General features: G+C 39.5%; 1 protein-coding gene and 1 long non-coding RNA gene across 2 annotated transcripts in view; both read right to left on the reverse strand.

The window, feature by feature from the left end:
* Window positions 1–6674: 6674 nt before the first annotated feature.
* On the reverse strand, window positions 6675–10725 carry LOC124279432. Its single transcript, XR_006899369.1, has 2 exons — window positions 8955–10725; window positions 6675–8924 (listed from the first exon to the last, which is right to left on the reverse strand). It is a non-coding gene; the product is annotated as an uncharacterized LOC124279432 (long non-coding RNA).
* Window positions 10726–14494: 3769 nt separating this feature from the next.
* LOC124279431 (spastin-like) overlaps window positions 14495–19430 on the reverse strand; it is a 31246-nt gene continuing 26310 nt past the window's right edge. The window contains 10 exon segments of the mRNA XM_046715258.1: window positions 14495–15449; window positions 15451–15536; window positions 15659–15699; window positions 16347–16417; window positions 16698–16820; window positions 16916–16995; window positions 17472–17563; window positions 18192–18267; window positions 18714–18785; window positions 19324–19398. Coding sequence (XP_046571214.1) covers window positions 15416–15449; window positions 15451–15536; window positions 15659–15699; window positions 16347–16417; window positions 16698–16820; window positions 16916–16995; window positions 17472–17563; window positions 18192–18267; window positions 18714–18785; window positions 19324–19398 — 750 coding nt within the window. The 3' untranslated portion in view covers window positions 14495–15415.

Here is a 19430-nt window from a genome sequence, read left to right on the forward strand (position 1 = left end):
CAGTCTGCAGGGACCCTGTGTTCTAACGGTCTGTGATGTAAGCCTGGAAGGGTTTACAGATACGTTCAGTAACCACACAGTCTGCAGGGACCCTGTGTTCTAACGGTCTGTGATGTAAGCCTGGAAGGGTTTACAGATACGTTCAGTAACCACACAGTCTGCAGGGACCCTGTGTTCTAACAGTCTGTGATGTAAGCCTGGGAGGGTTTACAGATCACCCTGTGTTCTAACAGTCTGTTATGTAAGCCTGGGAGAGTTTTCTTGTGATCATCTTTTTAGTCTCATCAGCTTTTCATTTTTAGGATTTGAGGAACTTGCTCAATTTTTAACATTTTGCTTTAAATGATCATCTGTGCATTGCATTTTGAAATTGTAGCCCTATATTTCTGTCATAAACAATCAGCTGTGCTGATTGTTCAACATCTTGTTAACATGGTGGAGACACCTGATGATGTAAACATCTTGTTAACATGGTGGAGACACCTGATGATGTAAACATCATGATAACATGGCGGAGACACCTGATGATGTAAACATCATGATAACATGGTGGAGACACCTGATGATGTAAACATCATGATAACATGGTGGAGACACCTGATGATGTAAACATCATGATAACATGGTGGAGACACCTGATGATGTAAACATCATGTTAACATGGTGGAGACACCTGATGATGTAAACATCATGTTAACATGGTGGAGATACCTGATGATGTAAACATCATGATAACATGGTGGAGACACCTGATGATGTAAACATCATGATAACATGGTGGAGACACCTGATGATGTAAACATCATGATAACATGGTGGAGACACCTGATGATGTAAACATCATGATAACATGGTGGAGACACCTGATGATGTAAACATCATGATAACATGGTGGAGACACCTGATGATGTAAACATCATGATAACATGGTGGAGACACCTGATGATGTAAACATCATGATAACATGGTGGAGACACCTGATGATGTAAACATCATGATAACATGGTGGAGACACCTGATGATGTAAACATCATGATAACAATAAGGATAATATATGTTGCTCGGGACACTGAATGCCACGCGTCTCCAAGCAGCATATTGTGTAGGTACTCCTGCTAGATACATGGTATCCCCTAGACAATCCAGTACACAATGCTCCCACAGTGACAGTGCTGAGCTCATTCAAGGGAAACAACTCTCTGTTCATGTTCAGTAAATGGGTTTTATGCCAGCTTCATTGACCACGGTTTGTACGTGCCACGTGGTGTTGCTGTGTGTTGCTGAGTTCATTTATTAACCCCATTCATTCACCTACTCACTTGACCAATGTAATTATTTCATGACATCATTATTTTTATGTATCATCTGACTGGTAAACTCCTTGTAGGGCAGTAGAAGGAGGTCAGTGTGTGGAGTTTACCATGTCTTGACGTCCGTGTTAGTTGTTTGTGATAATGTCAGATTTTTTATTCCATTTGTCTGTATGGTGTTTCCATTGTTTCTGTGTGTGTGTTTAGTTCTGCTGGCAAGATGGATGAACCAGCCCACTGGCACTAAATCCATGACTTGTTTGTGGAATCTGAATCTGTAAGCTGTGACTATTTTGAATGTTTGGACCTTGTGTATGTTTCCGATGATGCTGGAGGAGGGTCTCCAATACTGTATCATGGCCATGTGACAGGATGAAATACCGGAACACCCACTCTAGATAACATGACACCAGGGTACGGCAAGATGTTCATGTGGAACATGTTTTCAGAATGGCTTAATGTTGTTTCTACCCCTGTGTGGGAGTCGTAACGTGGAGCCCACACAGGCTTGAAAATGGCCAAACCTACCATAGATTATGTAGCCAGTTTATGTTGTTTCTACCCCTGTGTGGGAGTCGTAACAACGGAGCCCACACAGGCTTGATAATGGCCAAACCTACCATAGATTATGTAGCCAGTTTATGTTGTTTCTACCCCTGTGTGGGAGTCGTAACGTGGAGCCCACACAGGCTTGAAAATGGCAAAACCTACCATAGATTATGTAGCCAGTTTATGTTGTTTCTACCCCTGTGTGGGAGTCGTAACGTGGAGCCCACACAGGCTTGATAATGGCAAAACCTACCATAGATTATGTAGCCAGTTTATGTTGTGTGAAATAGCATACCTGTCAACTCTCACGCATTTGGCGTGAGTCTCACGCTTTATTGACAAATAATAATCTCACGCATATCTGTTAGCCAAAAATAATTTCAAAATTAATACGCATTTTCGTTCGTTTTTGCGTAAAGTTGAACATTGAAAGAACGCCTGAATGAACGAAGTACTAAAACGATGTTTATGGGAATGATTCAGCTTATTATTATTTATTATCATGCATCTTTTAGTGTCGAAATAATGCCACCAGAAGGCTCCAAATGCTCCTGAAAATCACTAAACTTCATTTTCGTGGGTGGGGGGCTTTGCCCCCCAGAGACCCCCCACCTGGGCGTCGCCCTTGACATGACCACGGCTGGACCCCGGCTTATTTTTTTCAGTCTCACTCCAAACCATCTTTAGGGGTTGACAGCTCTGAAATGGCCAATTGACCAGTGTACACCAGGTTGTTATATCTGTATTGGTTGTTGCAACGATGCTGCTGCTGCTGCTACTGTTGTTGCTGCTGCTACCAACACATGGAGGTCACACCAACCTTTAGTCTTGTTTCACAGAAAACCTCTGTATTAGTTTCTGTTCTTTTCTTTTGTCCATTGAAAGGATGATGAAAATCTTTTTATTATGCTAGAACTTTTGTTTTGTTCTGTTATAACGTTTGTTTTATAACAGTTATAGGAAATTGAAATTTAACCAAGTCTTACAACATATTTGTTATTTGGCATATTTCATTTTGGATTATCGGAAATACATCATGACAGTTGGTGTGACATTCTCGTATTCAAACTGTATCAATCACTGAACGATCGATGTCTTGTGAGGTATTGCTGGTGATTAGACATCTGTTCATAATGGAATCAGTCTGAAAGAAGAAAGTTTGCTGGTTCAGTCACGGTAGGGACATTCAGCGTCATCTGTTGTACACGGGATGATAGTGAAACACGGGATAAGTCATATCACAAACAGGCATCAGTGGCACGGGAATAGCGGTGCAGTGAAACACTTGGAAATATTCTTTCTGGAGGATTACTATAAAAATGTCAACTATAATCAAAGGGAAAAATATGTAGGTTATGATTAACTGATGCAGTAATGCTTTTACATTGTTACTGGGAATTATATTACATGGTTGTAACGTTGTCATTTAGAAACTGATCAGATGTGACATATGTTATATTTGGGATTACACTGTCACGGTAAGGTACAGATTCTAGTACTTCATTAGGTGGAGTCCCATTCGGGATTCGAACCCACACTCGGAGTCCAGCGAAAGCTGTGGTGGCTGAGTGGGTAAGATTACTGACTGTGGGTGGCAGTTTGGTGGCGGACTCGGATAGTGTGGGTTTGAATCCTGGATGAGATCTATTCATGATATGCTGAGATCCAGAGAGACGAGCACGAGACTTTTATGTGATTACTACCAGACTCAGTGGATCAGTGTGCACTTGATTTCATTCTCAGCTCCAGGGAAGTATACAAATCAAGCTGCCTGTGATAGAAGGTTATCAGTCTCATTACTATCACATCCTACTGGGTACCCATCCACTGCTGGGTGAACAGGAGCATGTTTCAAACAGTGACTTACCGAGGAACACGCTGCATGCACTTCAATATGGGGCAGGACAGAAGTCGTAGAAACTCAGAGGGGGGCAAACTGTCATGTATTAAACTCTCCACAAAAATATTGGTACCATCTGGATTAACAGGCTTTCGTGGTATATGAAGACATGTAACCAGGTTTTGAAGAAGAGTTTAGTCATCTCCTGTACAAGAAGATATGTCTTGTACTGACAGTGTGTATCATGCTAATTGTTGACTTAGTTGGCGATGTAAGCTAGGTGTAGAATGGCTGTTGAAAATGTGTATCATGTGAATTATTGAGACTGTTGGTGATGCAAGCTGGGATGAATTTTTTTTAGTTGAAACATGTTATAGTGTATCGGTAAATTTCGAACAGGGTAAATATATTTTATGTTTTCCTTTCCTTTGTTGAACAAGAACTGGGTCTGTCGGCATTAGGGGAAGCACGTGGTATTATTTGTAGATGGGCTTGTTGTGGTTATTCCCACTGTGTATACAACAGCTGCCTGTTTGTTTAGGAATACATTGTTGTAGTCAAGTCACTGATCTACATGAGACAACATCCTAGTAATATTAGTGTACAGTGAATCCTGGTTAACTTGAAATCTTCAGGGCTACCCAAAACATGTTGAATTATCCAAGACCAGGGAATATTGTTTGCATGAAGATTTATTTTTGCTGGTTTGAAATATGTATAAAGCCTAAGGCATTCTGCAGAGTTACCTCCCTTAGGCTGTTGAAACTGCACCAGTCTGTTTCCATTGGAGATTTCGGTGGCCCGGTGAAGTAAGTTGTGGCAGTTCATCATGCAGAGTTGTGGCCCTTGATTGTACCAGGATGTATGCCAGTGTAGGATGATATTCTTTCCAATGAAAAGCTTACATGCTGTGATGTGAAACCTTAGCTCACTCCAAACCATACCAATTCCATGTCAGGAACCAACCATTCAGTTTGGGGGCCAGAAGAAGCTCGGGATATTTCATGGAGACAGAATGGGTTTTGTTTCAGTGTCTACTTCAAGATAAACAATTGTTTTATCTCAGAAAGGAGTTGCCAAACAATGTTAGTATTTTCAAACAATGTTAGTATTTTCAAAACTTTAAGGATATCATGCAGTTTGGAAACCATTTAGTTATTTTATGACCAAATGCAAAAGTCTTTTTCTAGAATTTTCCTTAACATTTAAGAAACCCAAGGTTGACCTTCAGAACATTAGAATGTTTGATAGGAAAATATGAAACCCATTACCTAAATATCTCCCACTGGATATTCAGAACATTCTGTAGCCCGGTTTCACTAGATACCATTACCCCTAAGACTGTTTATAATACTCTGCAAGTGTTAAACATCAACTTTGGATAGTTGTTTGTTTCATTGTAAGAATCATTGATCTTGTAATTTCAAAAGAAACGTTTTTGAGGTTGTAAGTGTGTTTGTGAGCAACTTGTGTATTTGTGAGCAATTTTATTTTGATATGGGTATACAAGTATTTTATTGTACCCTTCCTTTATTACTATGCTGCTCTGTGTTTTTATTTGTCCTAAGGTTGAGCCTGTGGTGATGTATCAGTGTGGCTGGTAGGACTATGTGTTACTGTGTCAGTGTGTATGCTACCCGGCATTATTATTGTCTCTGATAAAGCAGGTTCTTGAAAAAACATCTGAAAAACTTCTCTTACTCTGATTGCATTTGTTAATTCAAAATGAAACAGTCACTAAACGTGAATACTTCAGCTCTGGTTCATGAAAAGATGTTTCCTCTTGCAACCAGTGTCAATATATTTCCTGTAACCATGGTAACACATTTCCTTGTCATATTTTTTTAACCTAGAGTAGAGATCATTTACACCATCTCCGAGATTCTGGGGTTTTATCACCAAAGTGAAAATGGAGACTGAAATTCTCATCATGTTTGCTTTTACAGGAACCTTCTTCAAAACATTGATCATTTGTAGTGATGAAGTAATAAATTGATATACAAGACAGGTGTCTGTGTGATAACATATATCTCTGCCACAAGTGTCAAGTCATGCTACTGGAAACAGACTGAGGACATCCCTGCCACTAGATACGACAGGGATGTCCCTGCCACTAGATATGACGGGGATGTCCCTGCCACTATATACTTACAGGGATGTCCCTCCCACTATATACAGATACTACGGGGGTCCCTCCACATCCCTGCCACTATATCACGACAGGGTTGTCCCTCCCACTGGGGGATGTCCCTGCCACTAGATACGACGGGGTTGTCCCTCCACTGGGGGATGTCCCTGCCACTAGATACGACGGGGATGTCCTTACCACTAGATACAACAGGGACATCCCTGCCACTATATACGACAGGGTTGTCCCTCCCACTGGGGGATGTCCCTGCCACTAGATATGACGGGGTTGTCCCTCCACTGGGGGATGTCCCTGCCACTAGATACGACGGGGATGTCCTTACCACTAGATACAACAGGGACATCCCTGCCACTATATACGACAGGGTTGTCCCTCCCTCTGGGGGGGTGTCCCTGCCACTAGATATGACGGGGTTGTCCCTTCCACTAGATACGATGGGGGATGTCCTTACCACTAGATACAATGGGGACATCCCTACAACTAGATACGATGGGGATGACCCTTCCACTAGATACGATGGGGATGTCCCTTCCACTAGATACAACGGGGATGTCCCTTCCACTAGATAGGATTAGGGACATCCCTGCCACTATATACAATGGGGATGTCCCTTCCACTAGATACAGACTGGAGACCCCACTGCTACTAGATACAGACAGGTAGCTGGGTAGAGCAGTAAAGTCACGTGAAATGTCCACAAGCAGACAGTGGACAAGTCTGTCTTTAGTTGAGATCAACAAAAGCAAATCTTTTAGATCTTCCATGTATGTCGCTGCAGTGACATCTCCTTCTCCCTGGTGTTTCAGACAGACTACACTGACAAATGTTCCTCTGTGAAGATTTTATTTAGTTCATGCTCTCATAAGCTTGTATTTCCGATGAGAGAAGGACAGGACAAACAGTGGACTACACATAAATGAAATTAAACCACTTAAAGCTCACAAGACAATCTGGCCTGCTGGTAGACATATCCACAAAGTATAACATCCTTTATACATCATGTGACATAATGGAATTCTTCAATGTTGAAAACAACATATGTGTAGTTCCACCTGGTTATCCCCCTTGTTTGGTCCCAGTCTCCAGTAGAAGTCTGGATGGAAATATTTACACTCCCAGCAGAAGTAATTGAATATTGTCCTCATCCCTACCTCCCCCGAGTACAGAAAGAGACATTATTCCAACATGAATATGTGTATACATGGAAACTGTTTCACAGCTTCCGACATACTTGGAACACTCGGGATGTCTTAAAGCCTTTGTAATCTAAATACCTGGCTAATTTAAATACAGCTTTCCCTTAAAAAATCAGTGTCAATGGCTGAAACTGAAATACAAACGAAACTACAAAATCATTTTAATGATCAGTGAAAAGCAAGGTTTTATTTGTAAGTGAAATGGTAGGAACTTGGAAGGGACAATGTCTTAATCTAGTTGTTTTATTCCACATTTGTGAAACTTTGATTTAACAGAAGTGAAAATGGAGTCAGTTTCATATGTGAAGCACATTAAACGTCCACACTTGATTTCATCTACAGCTCCGGGAGCTGCAGCACTAAAAGGTGCTTGACCTAGGTAGCCTTTATTTGACTCATTCCTTATGTGGTTCTTTAGTCAGGGTTGGATTCTGCATATTGGACATACTTCTACCCATTTATCTTAATTAGAAATGATTCTGAGTCTAACACAGATAATATCTGTAACCCTGTACAAAGCACATATCACTCAGCAGTGAAAGGTTTCCAGGGCCATATTAGGCCAGGGTCATACGACGCTCAACTATCGTTTGTAATTCCTACACGTCAGCATTTACAATGGCCCTGAGACAGCTTCATGGAACTGGGTCCTGGTCTCTAGTTCGGGCGATATACAATCAACGAATCTTTCAGCCAATTAATACATCCAAACAACATCATTACAAAACTAGTGGAGATGCCAAATGAAGAAATCTACATTACTGTAAAATTGATAAGTATTTGCCATATACTCTACAAGCATCATAAACATCTCGTCCTAACAAGAATAATCCATTTATTCTGAATAGGCCAGCCATTTTATTTCACTTGGGTCCTGGATTTGATTTGTTTAATTTGATACACTCTAAGTACAACTGATATCATGTATTCGTATTTTTCTACTCACTAAAGTTTTTCTTTAATTGACGGGGAAAAAAGTTGTCAGGTTCAATAACATTTGACAGTGTTTGTATATTTAACCGTAACAGTTGAAACATCCACCATGATTCAGGTGCTGATGCTAATGTGTCTATAATGAGTCCGAGTTCTATAAGAAGGTTGGCCTTGCTGCTGCTACACATGGAACACGGGACGACACGGCACGAGGTAGCAAGGCACATGATAGCAGTCCGGGAGCTGTACTTCAAATACTCTCATGCCTTGTTTGGTCTCATAGAGTCATCTCAAATCAACTTACATTTAGCAGAATAAATAAAATATAAAATCAAGCACATGAAAAACAATACAAAAATCTGCTGGATGGATTAAGTATTTCACCTTCCACACATCGCTAAATACGTCAGTGGTGTTTCAACCTAGTCCATCAGCACACTGCAAAGGAGATGTTCTAACGAAGGTCCAAATTAATATAAAGCCAGACAATATATTTAGTTTTACACTTCAAGAGGGCACTTGTAGCCCATATTTCTGTAATGGGAAATAATGAGAGTCTAGTATCTTTGATTAAAATGCACGAATACAAGTTCTCAATAATTATTTCTGTAAATTATCCATATATTTTTTCAATACATTCCTGTGAAACAGTAAAAAGATTGTCTAACCAAAACTAATTCACAACTCATCCTGATAAAAGCAACTATTTCAGCAGAGATATTAATTCTTGTATTTTAAATAGGATGAGCTTAAAAAAATATATATCAAACTCAAATAGCACTAAATGATGAGAACACAGCACCTGGTGGTGACAGGGAGAATTACGCCCCCTGGTGGTGACAGGGGGCAACAAAATGGCACCTGGTGGTCACTTGGGTAATATCACGCCACCTGGTGGCGACTGGAGGAAATACGCCACCTGCTGATGACGGGGAACAAAATGGCACCTGGTGGTGACTGGGGCAATATCACGCCACCTGGTGGCGACTGGAAGTGATACTGGGTGAAGACGATGATAATTACACCAAACATTCTCATTGTTCGGTAATAAACCACTGCAAGATGGACATGCACCACACACAAGAGTTGGACATGAAAACAGCAATGAATGTGCGTCTCACAAATTAAAATAAACACGAGCACCAAGATTTCATTGCGCACCACCCTACAAACCAATTGGAATGAATTTAAATACAAATATCACAAATTTAAATAAACAAATTTGGTATAAAAATATACAAAAATGTACAAATCAAATATACATTCTAGGCATAATACAAATAATTCAACAGAAATCTGAAATGAAAGACCAGTTCACCGTACATACATAAGTTATCCTGCACAATGTATTGCCAGAAGGTTAACCTGCAACAATGGAATCTGCTGCAAGTATTAACCGTTGACATCAGTATACAGTCATCAGAAGTATAAATCATTCTAAATTACACTGTAGCAAAATATGGAGAAACCAAAATAAGTATTTGTTTTTACCCAAATGTACGTTTTCATCATCTTGAACATTGTCAACAAATGCTTGACCGATACAACCAAAGATTAAGTCCACTCCCAACGTTGCTATCAAATCAGTAAATTTTTCTTTTATTTTTCAGACAAATGATCACTACTCTAATAGCTTAACATAATTGCAGCAGTTAATGGAAAAAGGTGGCCTGTCCATACTGGTTGTCTAAAACACATAATACATGAAGCCATCAATGTCACATTTACCTGACAGACATTGTTAATAAACCACAACTGAAGGTGACCAACTAGAAACTGTCGTCTAACCTGCAGCGTATTGTACAGGGAGGATCCGAGATCAGGTGTGAATAAGTAAACAGTGCCAGCCAAATAACTCACTGCCTGTCTTCATATATACACTACTCAAGTCTTGATAGGGATATCCGACATGTCCAAGTGGGAATTGAGGGGGATTGTGAATAGTTGTCATGTGAACAGTTTCTAATACTGCCTGGCATGCTGAACTTACAAATGTTGACATTGTCATACAGGTCTGAGGTTGTATCCCTGTCAAGCAATGAGTGGTATATAACATTCATACTTGACCATTATATAGTACTCCAGGAAGTTTAAAAAACCCAATATTTCAAGTGACTATTGGTAAATGACAAGACACAATTTTTTGCTTCTTTTGAGAAGGACACGAGATGGCAACAGAAGATGGTTACTTATGTAATTGTTATTTACATAATTCAAGTATCGTCAAGGTATTGTCACAATTTGTTCAGGTAGTGACATACACTGGTTCAGGGGCACTTGTCACACTTTGATTTGAATAAATCCGAGTTGGTGCCTTGAAAATCTTTATAACAAAATGATCAAAATGGAAAATGCATAAATACAAACGAACATACACACATACTATTCATGCAGTATGACACCATCAGCCTCCCGTCACTCAACATCACAGGTACACGTTAAGCACACATGATAACCACGAAACTCACTTGGTGATACTGTACAGACACAAGTGCAACACCGACACAACACCAACACGGGAAGGGCCAGGTCACAGACACAACACCGACATGACGAGTGCCAGGTCTCCGACACAACACCGACATGAAGAGTGCCAGGTCTCTGACACAACACCGACATGACGAGTGCCAGGTCTCTGACACAACACCGACATGACGAGTGCCAGGTCTCTGACACAACACCGACATGAAGAGTGCCAGGTCTCTGACACAACACCGACATGACGAGTGCCAGGTCTCCGACACAACACCGACATGAGTGCCAGGTCTCTGACACAACACCGCCAGGTCTCCGACACAACAGACACGGGAAGGGCCGGGTGTTAAGATGATGTAGAATGTACGGCAAACCATGCTGGCCACAGGGGGCTCGCAGCAAATAGTGATTTTTACAAACAGCCCGCAATAATGCATCATTAAAGGTTCTACTGTTGTCTAAGAATTAGCATAAGCCTGTTAAGAGACTATTTTGAAGTAGCGTTCACACATAGTTGACCGTTTCAATTTTTAAGTGTTCAAGTAATTTATGAATTCAGATATTTGGTGGGATGTCTGTTGCTAAGCAACACAATTCAGATTGACATCAACATATCACACTGTATTGGTGGGAAGTAGGATATTGTGTTATTTCCACAGGATGAGCTGGATGACACACATCAGATTAATGGGTGCACTGACTTCATTGTTTGAAATTGGGCATTATAACACCCCCTGGATGCTACAGTAATAGTCCTGAGGTGTGTGTCACATGTCCGATCACACATCTGATCCTGCTAACATATTTCCACACAGCTATTATCACCATCTCTGGGAAATACTTGACCCCTCCCCATGTCAAGCAGCAATACTTCCATTACAACTACTGTCACAACAGTTAATATTCAATTTATTTGGGTGTTATCTTTTACAACTCTGATAGCAAAATGGATATACTTGCACACCATCTTTAGTTTTCAAAATCAGTTATTTTCCTGAGAATACAAATCATCAAATACTTAGATGAGTGGTTTGATTGGCACATCAGTCCCCTCTTTAACTGTTAGGTTGTTGTAAGGGAGTAGCGCAGAAGTAATATCAAAGGGAGACCACTCTAAATAAAGACTGCCATTAACAATAATGGAACACATTAAGTATATTACCTGTTCCATGCTGCCAAAGAGAAACACCAAACATCTTGTCATCAACTATGAACACAATACTTTATCTACACAGCCTAAATCACATTCTACTTCAATGGAAAGCACTCACCACTTGACACACAAAACCTCACAAACATTGAAAATGAAGTTAACATTTTTAAAATCTTCGATAACATCCTACAAGTTATTAACAATCATGCGCAAATACTTCAGTTTCGTGAATAGAAACATCTCCTCGCCCTATGCACAATAAATGAGGTATGAATATTTGTAATGGACCACGTTCTTGAAGCATCAACTCTACAAATCAAAGCATAACACAGGGTTATCAGAGAACAGAAATCCAAACTGTGATGTCGATAATTACTGATCAATAGTTGCTGAATGCTGTACTTGGCAATATTCCAGCTATATAACAGCTGTCTGTCACCAGTCGACTCTGGACCAGACAATCTAGTGATGGACTTCATGAGCATCAATCTGTACAGAGGCCATGGTCACTGAACCTGATCACGTGATCCCTTTTGTCTAACAAACAACACAGGTTCCTGGGGATCTGTATCTTTACCAAGTTCCCAACTGGGAGACAAGTGTACATGTGTGGCAACTGAATCACGGCATAACATACCAGCAACAACTGATAATAAGGCCAAACTTTTGATTTTTGGCTTGACTGAATTTTTGGCTAATTATTTCAAAGCTGCAGGTTGCAAAATAGGAACTCAAAATATTCCAATTTCAAATAAAAGATTTTGATTTCTTCGAATTATTGAGAGGTGGGGAAATATAAAGTAGGTGAGCAGGAGTTTTATAAGTTTTCAACCGGTTTAAATTTTAGTATTTTTTAATATAGATATGTGTAAAGAATTTTGGCTTTTTAAATTTTGTACTTATTTCTAGTCAGCAAGAAGTACAACCAACTTTTCATATTTGACTGTTCACGTTTTTACATTTTGACATTATTTCATAACTTTCCAAACTATGTGCTTCCTTCCAACAGTGTGAAGTCTGTTCCCTGCATTGACCCTGAACTGCTCAAGTGACAGAGACATGGAGGAAAACACCTACATACAAATAATGTTGACTTCCCAGTGTATAGATTGCAAGACAAATGGTGCATTCTCTCTCACACCTATTGCTTCAAATAATAATCATAATACTATCAGAAATATACATAAATAGGCATGTACACCTCAAGGTGAAGGTCAAGTACACCTCAAGGTGAAGGTCAAGTACACCTCAAGAAGGTGAAGGTCAAGTACACTTAAAGAAGGTGAAGGTCATGTCCTCCCAGTGAATTTGATGGTTGAAGGTGAAGGTCGCCTACATCATCTGCACACACTTGACCTTAATGTAACATGTACCGGAAATTGGTGCAACGAATAAGAACACACAACTGGGTTTCAGTATTAATCAGTAATGTTATGGATAATACATATACTGGTATTTACAATCAAGAATCAAATACAGATCAAATTTGGCAAATTATTCATAACTTTTCATGACTGACTCGTCTTCAGGAGACAATTTCCATCCCAGGTGTTAATATCCTAAGAAAGGCCTCGGGACACTGTCTGTAGCCATTTATTGCTGGGTTGATTGAGAAGAGACCAGTAACATCTACCGGACATGCAGCAGCCTTGCAGCCACCTTTAAACCCTCGTCACAGTGCTGACACCAACGGGCAGGACCTACAGAACCTGCTGTTGACACTTAGCCACACACCCATTCTAACAATGTTTGGTTCTGACAAATTCAATTGATACAATTGATATGCATCCTGGGATGGACTGCCAGGTTGAATAGCGAGGATCTACAGACTCGCATCAATAACAGAGACTAAGAAAACTACCGTGAAAGCACAATGATCCAGACTAGGACTAAAGGACATTTAGGATTGATACACATCAGTGATCTCATCAAATATCCTCTGTCTGATTCAGCATTGCTACTTGTAATATACAGCTTAAGTCATAGAGAAAGAGGTCAAGTTCTAAAGCACAACCTTGTAATGTATAGGCGGCTATGGTGATACAGCTTGTATGTCCTAGCTTGGACTAAAACAGGTGAGATATAGAGGAACAGATGGGTGTAAATATGTTTCATAACAAAATACACCAGTGGTGAGGTGCCACACACAAAATATGGTTTTAAAAATGTAGACATCATATTCAGCATTAACACAAATCATTCTTGGAATAACAAAATGTATGATATCGGTACAGGGTGTCGTGTTATCAACTGATTTCCTAATAAGCAATGTACCATATTGCAACTTAATTTCAAGATACAAATGTATCATATCTGCTGATGGCATGATACACAGTGTATCATATTATCCACTGATATCAGGATATGCAATATATATATTGTATTTTTACTTGATTTCATAACAAGCAATGTACCATATCAACTGATTTCATGACACACAACATACCATACTGTCAACTGATTGCATGACACACAATGTACCAGTTCTTGACTAGGTGTGTAGTACACCAAGTATACTCGCCATCAAAAGTTTAGACTCACTAGTGTAAATGTAGCCACTTATTTAAGTCAACTCTTCTAAACTAGATTTTGCAAAATTTTCCATACTGTTTAAAGGTACTGTTTACACATGAACTGATGTATTGTAAAACAAATTCGTAACGTTGAAAAGATTATTGTCATGGGTTAAAAAAATGATGAAACTGAGTGAAAATTGGCGAATTTTTAACAAATTTTTACACCACAACACAGCTGTTCACATGCACGAAATTTGCACATGCTTTTTAGCAATTTAATGCATGATCCTCGTGCAATTTATCTGCATAAAGTTTGCAGTTGGTTCCCCAAAGTTAGTGGAGAAATTCATCTTCGATGTAACCACATATATATGCATAACATATAGTGAGTGCTTTAAGCAGAGACCATATACCGGGATATGGTCTCTGCTTTAAGTGAGTCTAAACTTTTGATGGGTAGTATATTTGGAACTGAGTATCCCGATACACAATATGCTATCTCAGTGACGAAGGTATCATCATATTTGTATGTGGCATCAACACCAGAGTATGGACGTGTATAACACGCTGATGACAACACACCCCTGTCCTCATATACTGCAACACTTTAGGAGTGGTTGGTCAGAGTTTCCCTGCATACAGCACAGCAAGACTTAGAATGTTACATTCAACCACAGGGGAGCTGTCCTATTTGATCCTTCCAGATCTTTTGTGAAATATTAATTATCTTTGACTCAAATCAAAATGTTAGACATGGTAATCAAGGAGTTGACAAAGCATAACATCTGGTATTATTGTCTTTACACAGTCACAGTGTATATGGAATGCTTCTTGATGCTTTTTGATATCTGCCAACAGATGACAGGCTGAATAGTCTCCGGGGTAAACTCTCCAGTGTAAATCTCAAGTCTCCACTAATGGACACTGGACTCTTCCACACAGTGCCCAAGTTTGTGTTGGTATACAGTCGATGTAATATACGTCTCATCCATAACCCTTATTTGTATCACACACATATATCATTTGTCACTGTCTTTGTTCCTCCAAAACGTAACTGTTGTAACAGCTTATTTGCATTGTCTTTAGTTTTTACTACAAAATACAGAAAGTTGAAAATGACTGACGTAAAGATATGCATTCAAATATCATTCGGGTTACAACATATTTTGTTTCAAACACCTCTGGGTCCATAAATACTCTGTTGCCACGGACATAAAACTCTGCATGCTGCTTTCATTGGTCTCTGCTCATACAAATCAGCCAATGACATGCTCCATGCTGTCATGTGACAATATCATGTGGTAATATCCCCGTATTCCCCGTTCCATCTCGTACTTCTCCAGGGTATCCAGTGGTACACTCCTTCGTATTCTCTTCAAGGCATCACCAAAATCTGACAACTGGATATTTCTCACCTATTAGATACAAAAGGTATATATTAGCATATCTTATCACCATTAGAGAATATAATTCTTGTTAATTTATTTCAAAAATCTTATCATCAAACCTTTTTCTGGAGATATCTACTGTGACTTACCTTATTTGCATCTAAATTTTTCACTTCATGTATGCTCAGCTCTGCAAAAGAGAAAAAACATTTAAGATTTTAGACAGTCACTTTGTCACACATATGATACATTCTACTGTCTTCAAAATATCACCTTAATCTTTAAAATATTACAACATTCTATTAATAATTCACATTTACTAATTTACAAATAACACAAATCATTCCTAGCATCACTTATTTATTTTGTGTTTGTAGTCTCACACTGGTGTATGAGGTCTGCAAATAATCAAATGAACCAGTGATTGATGTTATGAGCATCGCTCCGTGCACTTAGTCAACTTGTTACCTTATTATGTTAAATACAACACAGGCTTGCATCAATAATTACAGTGGCAACAATAAAGAAGTTGGATACACACAGAACTATCGCCCTTATTTAGAAAGCTGTTTACATGCAAAACAGAAACAGCCCTTTAACAAACGTTTCACTGAATGATTACACAATGCCATTTAGAAAGTTGTTCAACGCAACGTATGTTATAAGTGTAATCCCAAATATAACATACGTTTTCACTGAATGCCACAAATCCTTCCCATAATGAATCATGTACCTTTATGACTTTGACATCTACCCAGTTTTACTGATACACGTTACATGCTTCTTGCGTTATCGTTTAAAGTATTATCGTTTATAGAATATATGTGTAGTACTAACCTCTGATTGGCCCTAAAGCTGCATCTTTGGCCACAGCAGTTAGATCACTTCCAGAGTATCCATCTGTCAATCTGTACACAGAGAAAGTTAACAATACACCTGTCTTCTAAATAATGCCTTGAAGATTACCTATAAGTTCATGAGTGCAGAGGCTGGAGGGTACAACTGCTGTAGTCTATGAGATCAGGCATCATACTCTTGACATACAGATGCTTGTCTTACTGTACCTTACCAAGAACGTGTTTCATAGATCATTCTGTACAATAGATAATATTGATCTAGCAATTCTCACCACCTACACTGGTACTGCTGTAAACATGATTCTGACATACAAGATGGCCGTCTACCTACCTGGACAGATGGTCAAGCTCTTTTGACGTGAGAGGATTGTCATGTTTGACGAGCAGGTGACTCAACATCGTGCGCCGTGTGTCAAGGTCAGGCATTGTCACATACACACGCTTCGGGAAACGCCTGCAAGGTAAAAAACAAGGACATGATAACATAAAAACTTGAAGTGCTACATGAATTAATTGAAAATAACTTGGTATTTAGGACTGTTGGCTTACCTGAGCACAGCGTCATCCAGTTCCTGAGGTCTGTTGGTTGCTCCCATTACCAGCACCTTCTCCTCGGCTCCGCTCGCAACCTGCACACAGAATCACTGACCCTTACTACCAGCCATTTAAATCCAGGAGGAAATAACAGGATAGGAAGTGTCTGTAATATGTCCTCAATGTGTAAAGAGGCTAAAATAAGTCTAACTGGACTTATACGTTTATGTTGGCACCATGTATATGCTATGGTCCCAGCATTCCTAATGATTGAACCAAATTTGTCTGTTACACAAAATCTAAGTTCTGAATATAGCACTGAATTTCAAGGCCAAAAAGCCAATTTATTCCTCTCTTACAAGGAGCTGACTTCACCCATGGGAAGTAACTCCTGCTGGAAACCAGGCTTAAATTTTATTGGCAAAGGTCAGTTATACATTTTCCGATGAACAATCTGTGTGAACACACAAACTGCTATGACATTAGAACAAGGGCTTAGGACTTACACATAGCCATCATTAAGTGTTCTACATAGGCTGACATGCCAGATGAACAGAGTATTAGAACTTACACCATCAAACTGGACCAGGAATTCAGTCTTGAGTCTGCGACTGGCATCGTTCTCCCCCTCCCTCCTCTCACACAACAAGGAGTCGATCTCATCTGAAACATGTCACGGGATATATACTGAGGAGTAGAAACAAGAGGACAGTTCTCAGGAAGCTAATGTCTTGTATGACGGTTAGTATGAGGTATTGTCGCAAATACTGAATAAACTGTTTGTCTGCCTGTCTGAGCTTAGTTTATTGATCTAGTTTTACATGACATTATCTGTAACACTGCTGGGCTAGAAGACATTTTCAAATTATATTATAACCTAGTTTGTTTATCTAGTCTTACAGGACATTATTTGTTATAATGCTGGGTTTCTCATATAAATGTCAAGAGAATCAGAACTGTATAGCTTACTATGTTCTACAGCAGAAATACAGAGAATATGAGAACCAGCAAAACGTAATTCTTTTCCTCAAATTTCAGTTTTGATATTACAATATTCTCAATACTATTATTTATATATGGGAGACACACTCCTTCACTGTTTAGTAATGTATGAGTCAAGCTCCCTACACTGTTGCCACATGAGAGACAAAGCTCTGTGCACTTTTCGCCACAAGCATAAGCTCCCTGCATTGTTTGCCTTATCTGAGGCAAACTCCCTGCAATGTTTGTCTTATCAGTGAAAAGCTCCCTACACTGTTTGTCACATGAAAGACAAGCTCTCTGCACTGACCCATGAAGATAATGCTAGGCTGGAGTTCCCGGGCTGCAGCAAACAATGTGCGCACAAGCTTCTCACCCTCTCCAACCTGTACAAACAAACAGATATTAGGTACTGTATCAGAGGCAAATTAGTCATGTTTCTCAACCAACGTTATATGAATGTGTTATTTGTATTGTCTTTTTCTAACTGGACAATATCTTGTGTCCTCTTTCACTCTTTTCATTATTTTGGTTGTCTGAGATGCTGGCTTACATGTCAATACATTTCACTCGAGTGAGGGAAGGAGGTATTCAAACCTACAACCAATAGTTCCAAGCAGGGCAAAGGGGATCTGTAGTACATGGCCCAATATACATTGGTATGCCTTTCACAGGTTATAAGTACCACAGATGTCTCCTTGACCAGAGTTCTGTCAAATCAGCATTAGCAAAGGAGAGTAATTTCAAAGTACCTCAATTAAATAAAGATCACACTGACATCTGAATGAATGCAAAAAGTTATTTGTTTTCAAATCTCAGGAAAATCATATACCCATTTGGAAGTAAGACTTGAAGCAGAAATGTTGAAAAACACAGCATTGGATTCATTTGCAACAGCTTTGGCCTGAAACAATCAAGATAATGAGGTCATTTCAATAACAATTACTTTGCTTACAATACATATACTCACCTGAAATGTAAGAACAAACTGCTGGCCCACAGTTGCATCTTTGTCATCGTTTTCAGTAGATTCTAGTGTTATTATTACACTCTTAGCTGGATTACTAGACTAAATTTTCTGTTACAGGACTCTGGCTTGAGGCTACAGGTTAAAGTCCAAGAACCCCAACTCTAAGAGTCAGGCACCTATCGCCAGCACACAAAGTCAGCCATCTAACCCAGCCACCGTGATTCCAGATGTAGAGTCAACTTAGGAATGAGTTTATTGTACCTCTGTAGTCACCAGAATCAAGTGATCTCTCTGCCTTAATGTATGTTACGGTTAATCAAAACATTCTCTATTATTTTAGATAATGATCTATAGCTGCACCAGGTTTACTTGCACATAATGTATGTTTAACAGGGCCAGCGAGTTGACTCAGAATAATAATGGGTTGACTGACTGTAACATGCAGATCACACTCTGAATATATCACACTTACCAGCATAGTTTTGCCGTTGCCAGGGGGTCCGAACAGAAGCAGTCCCCTGGCAGGGGCCCTCAACCCTGTAAACAGCTGGAAAACCAAACACACCCTCCATTAAACAT

This window comes from Haliotis rubra, unplaced genomic scaffold (assembly GCF_003918875.1).
Source record: "Haliotis rubra isolate DU_JTF1 unplaced genomic scaffold, ASM391887v1 Scf25, whole genome shotgun sequence".
In the NCBI taxonomy this organism is placed as follows: Eukaryota; Metazoa; Mollusca; class Gastropoda; order Lepetellida; family Haliotidae; genus Haliotis; species Haliotis rubra.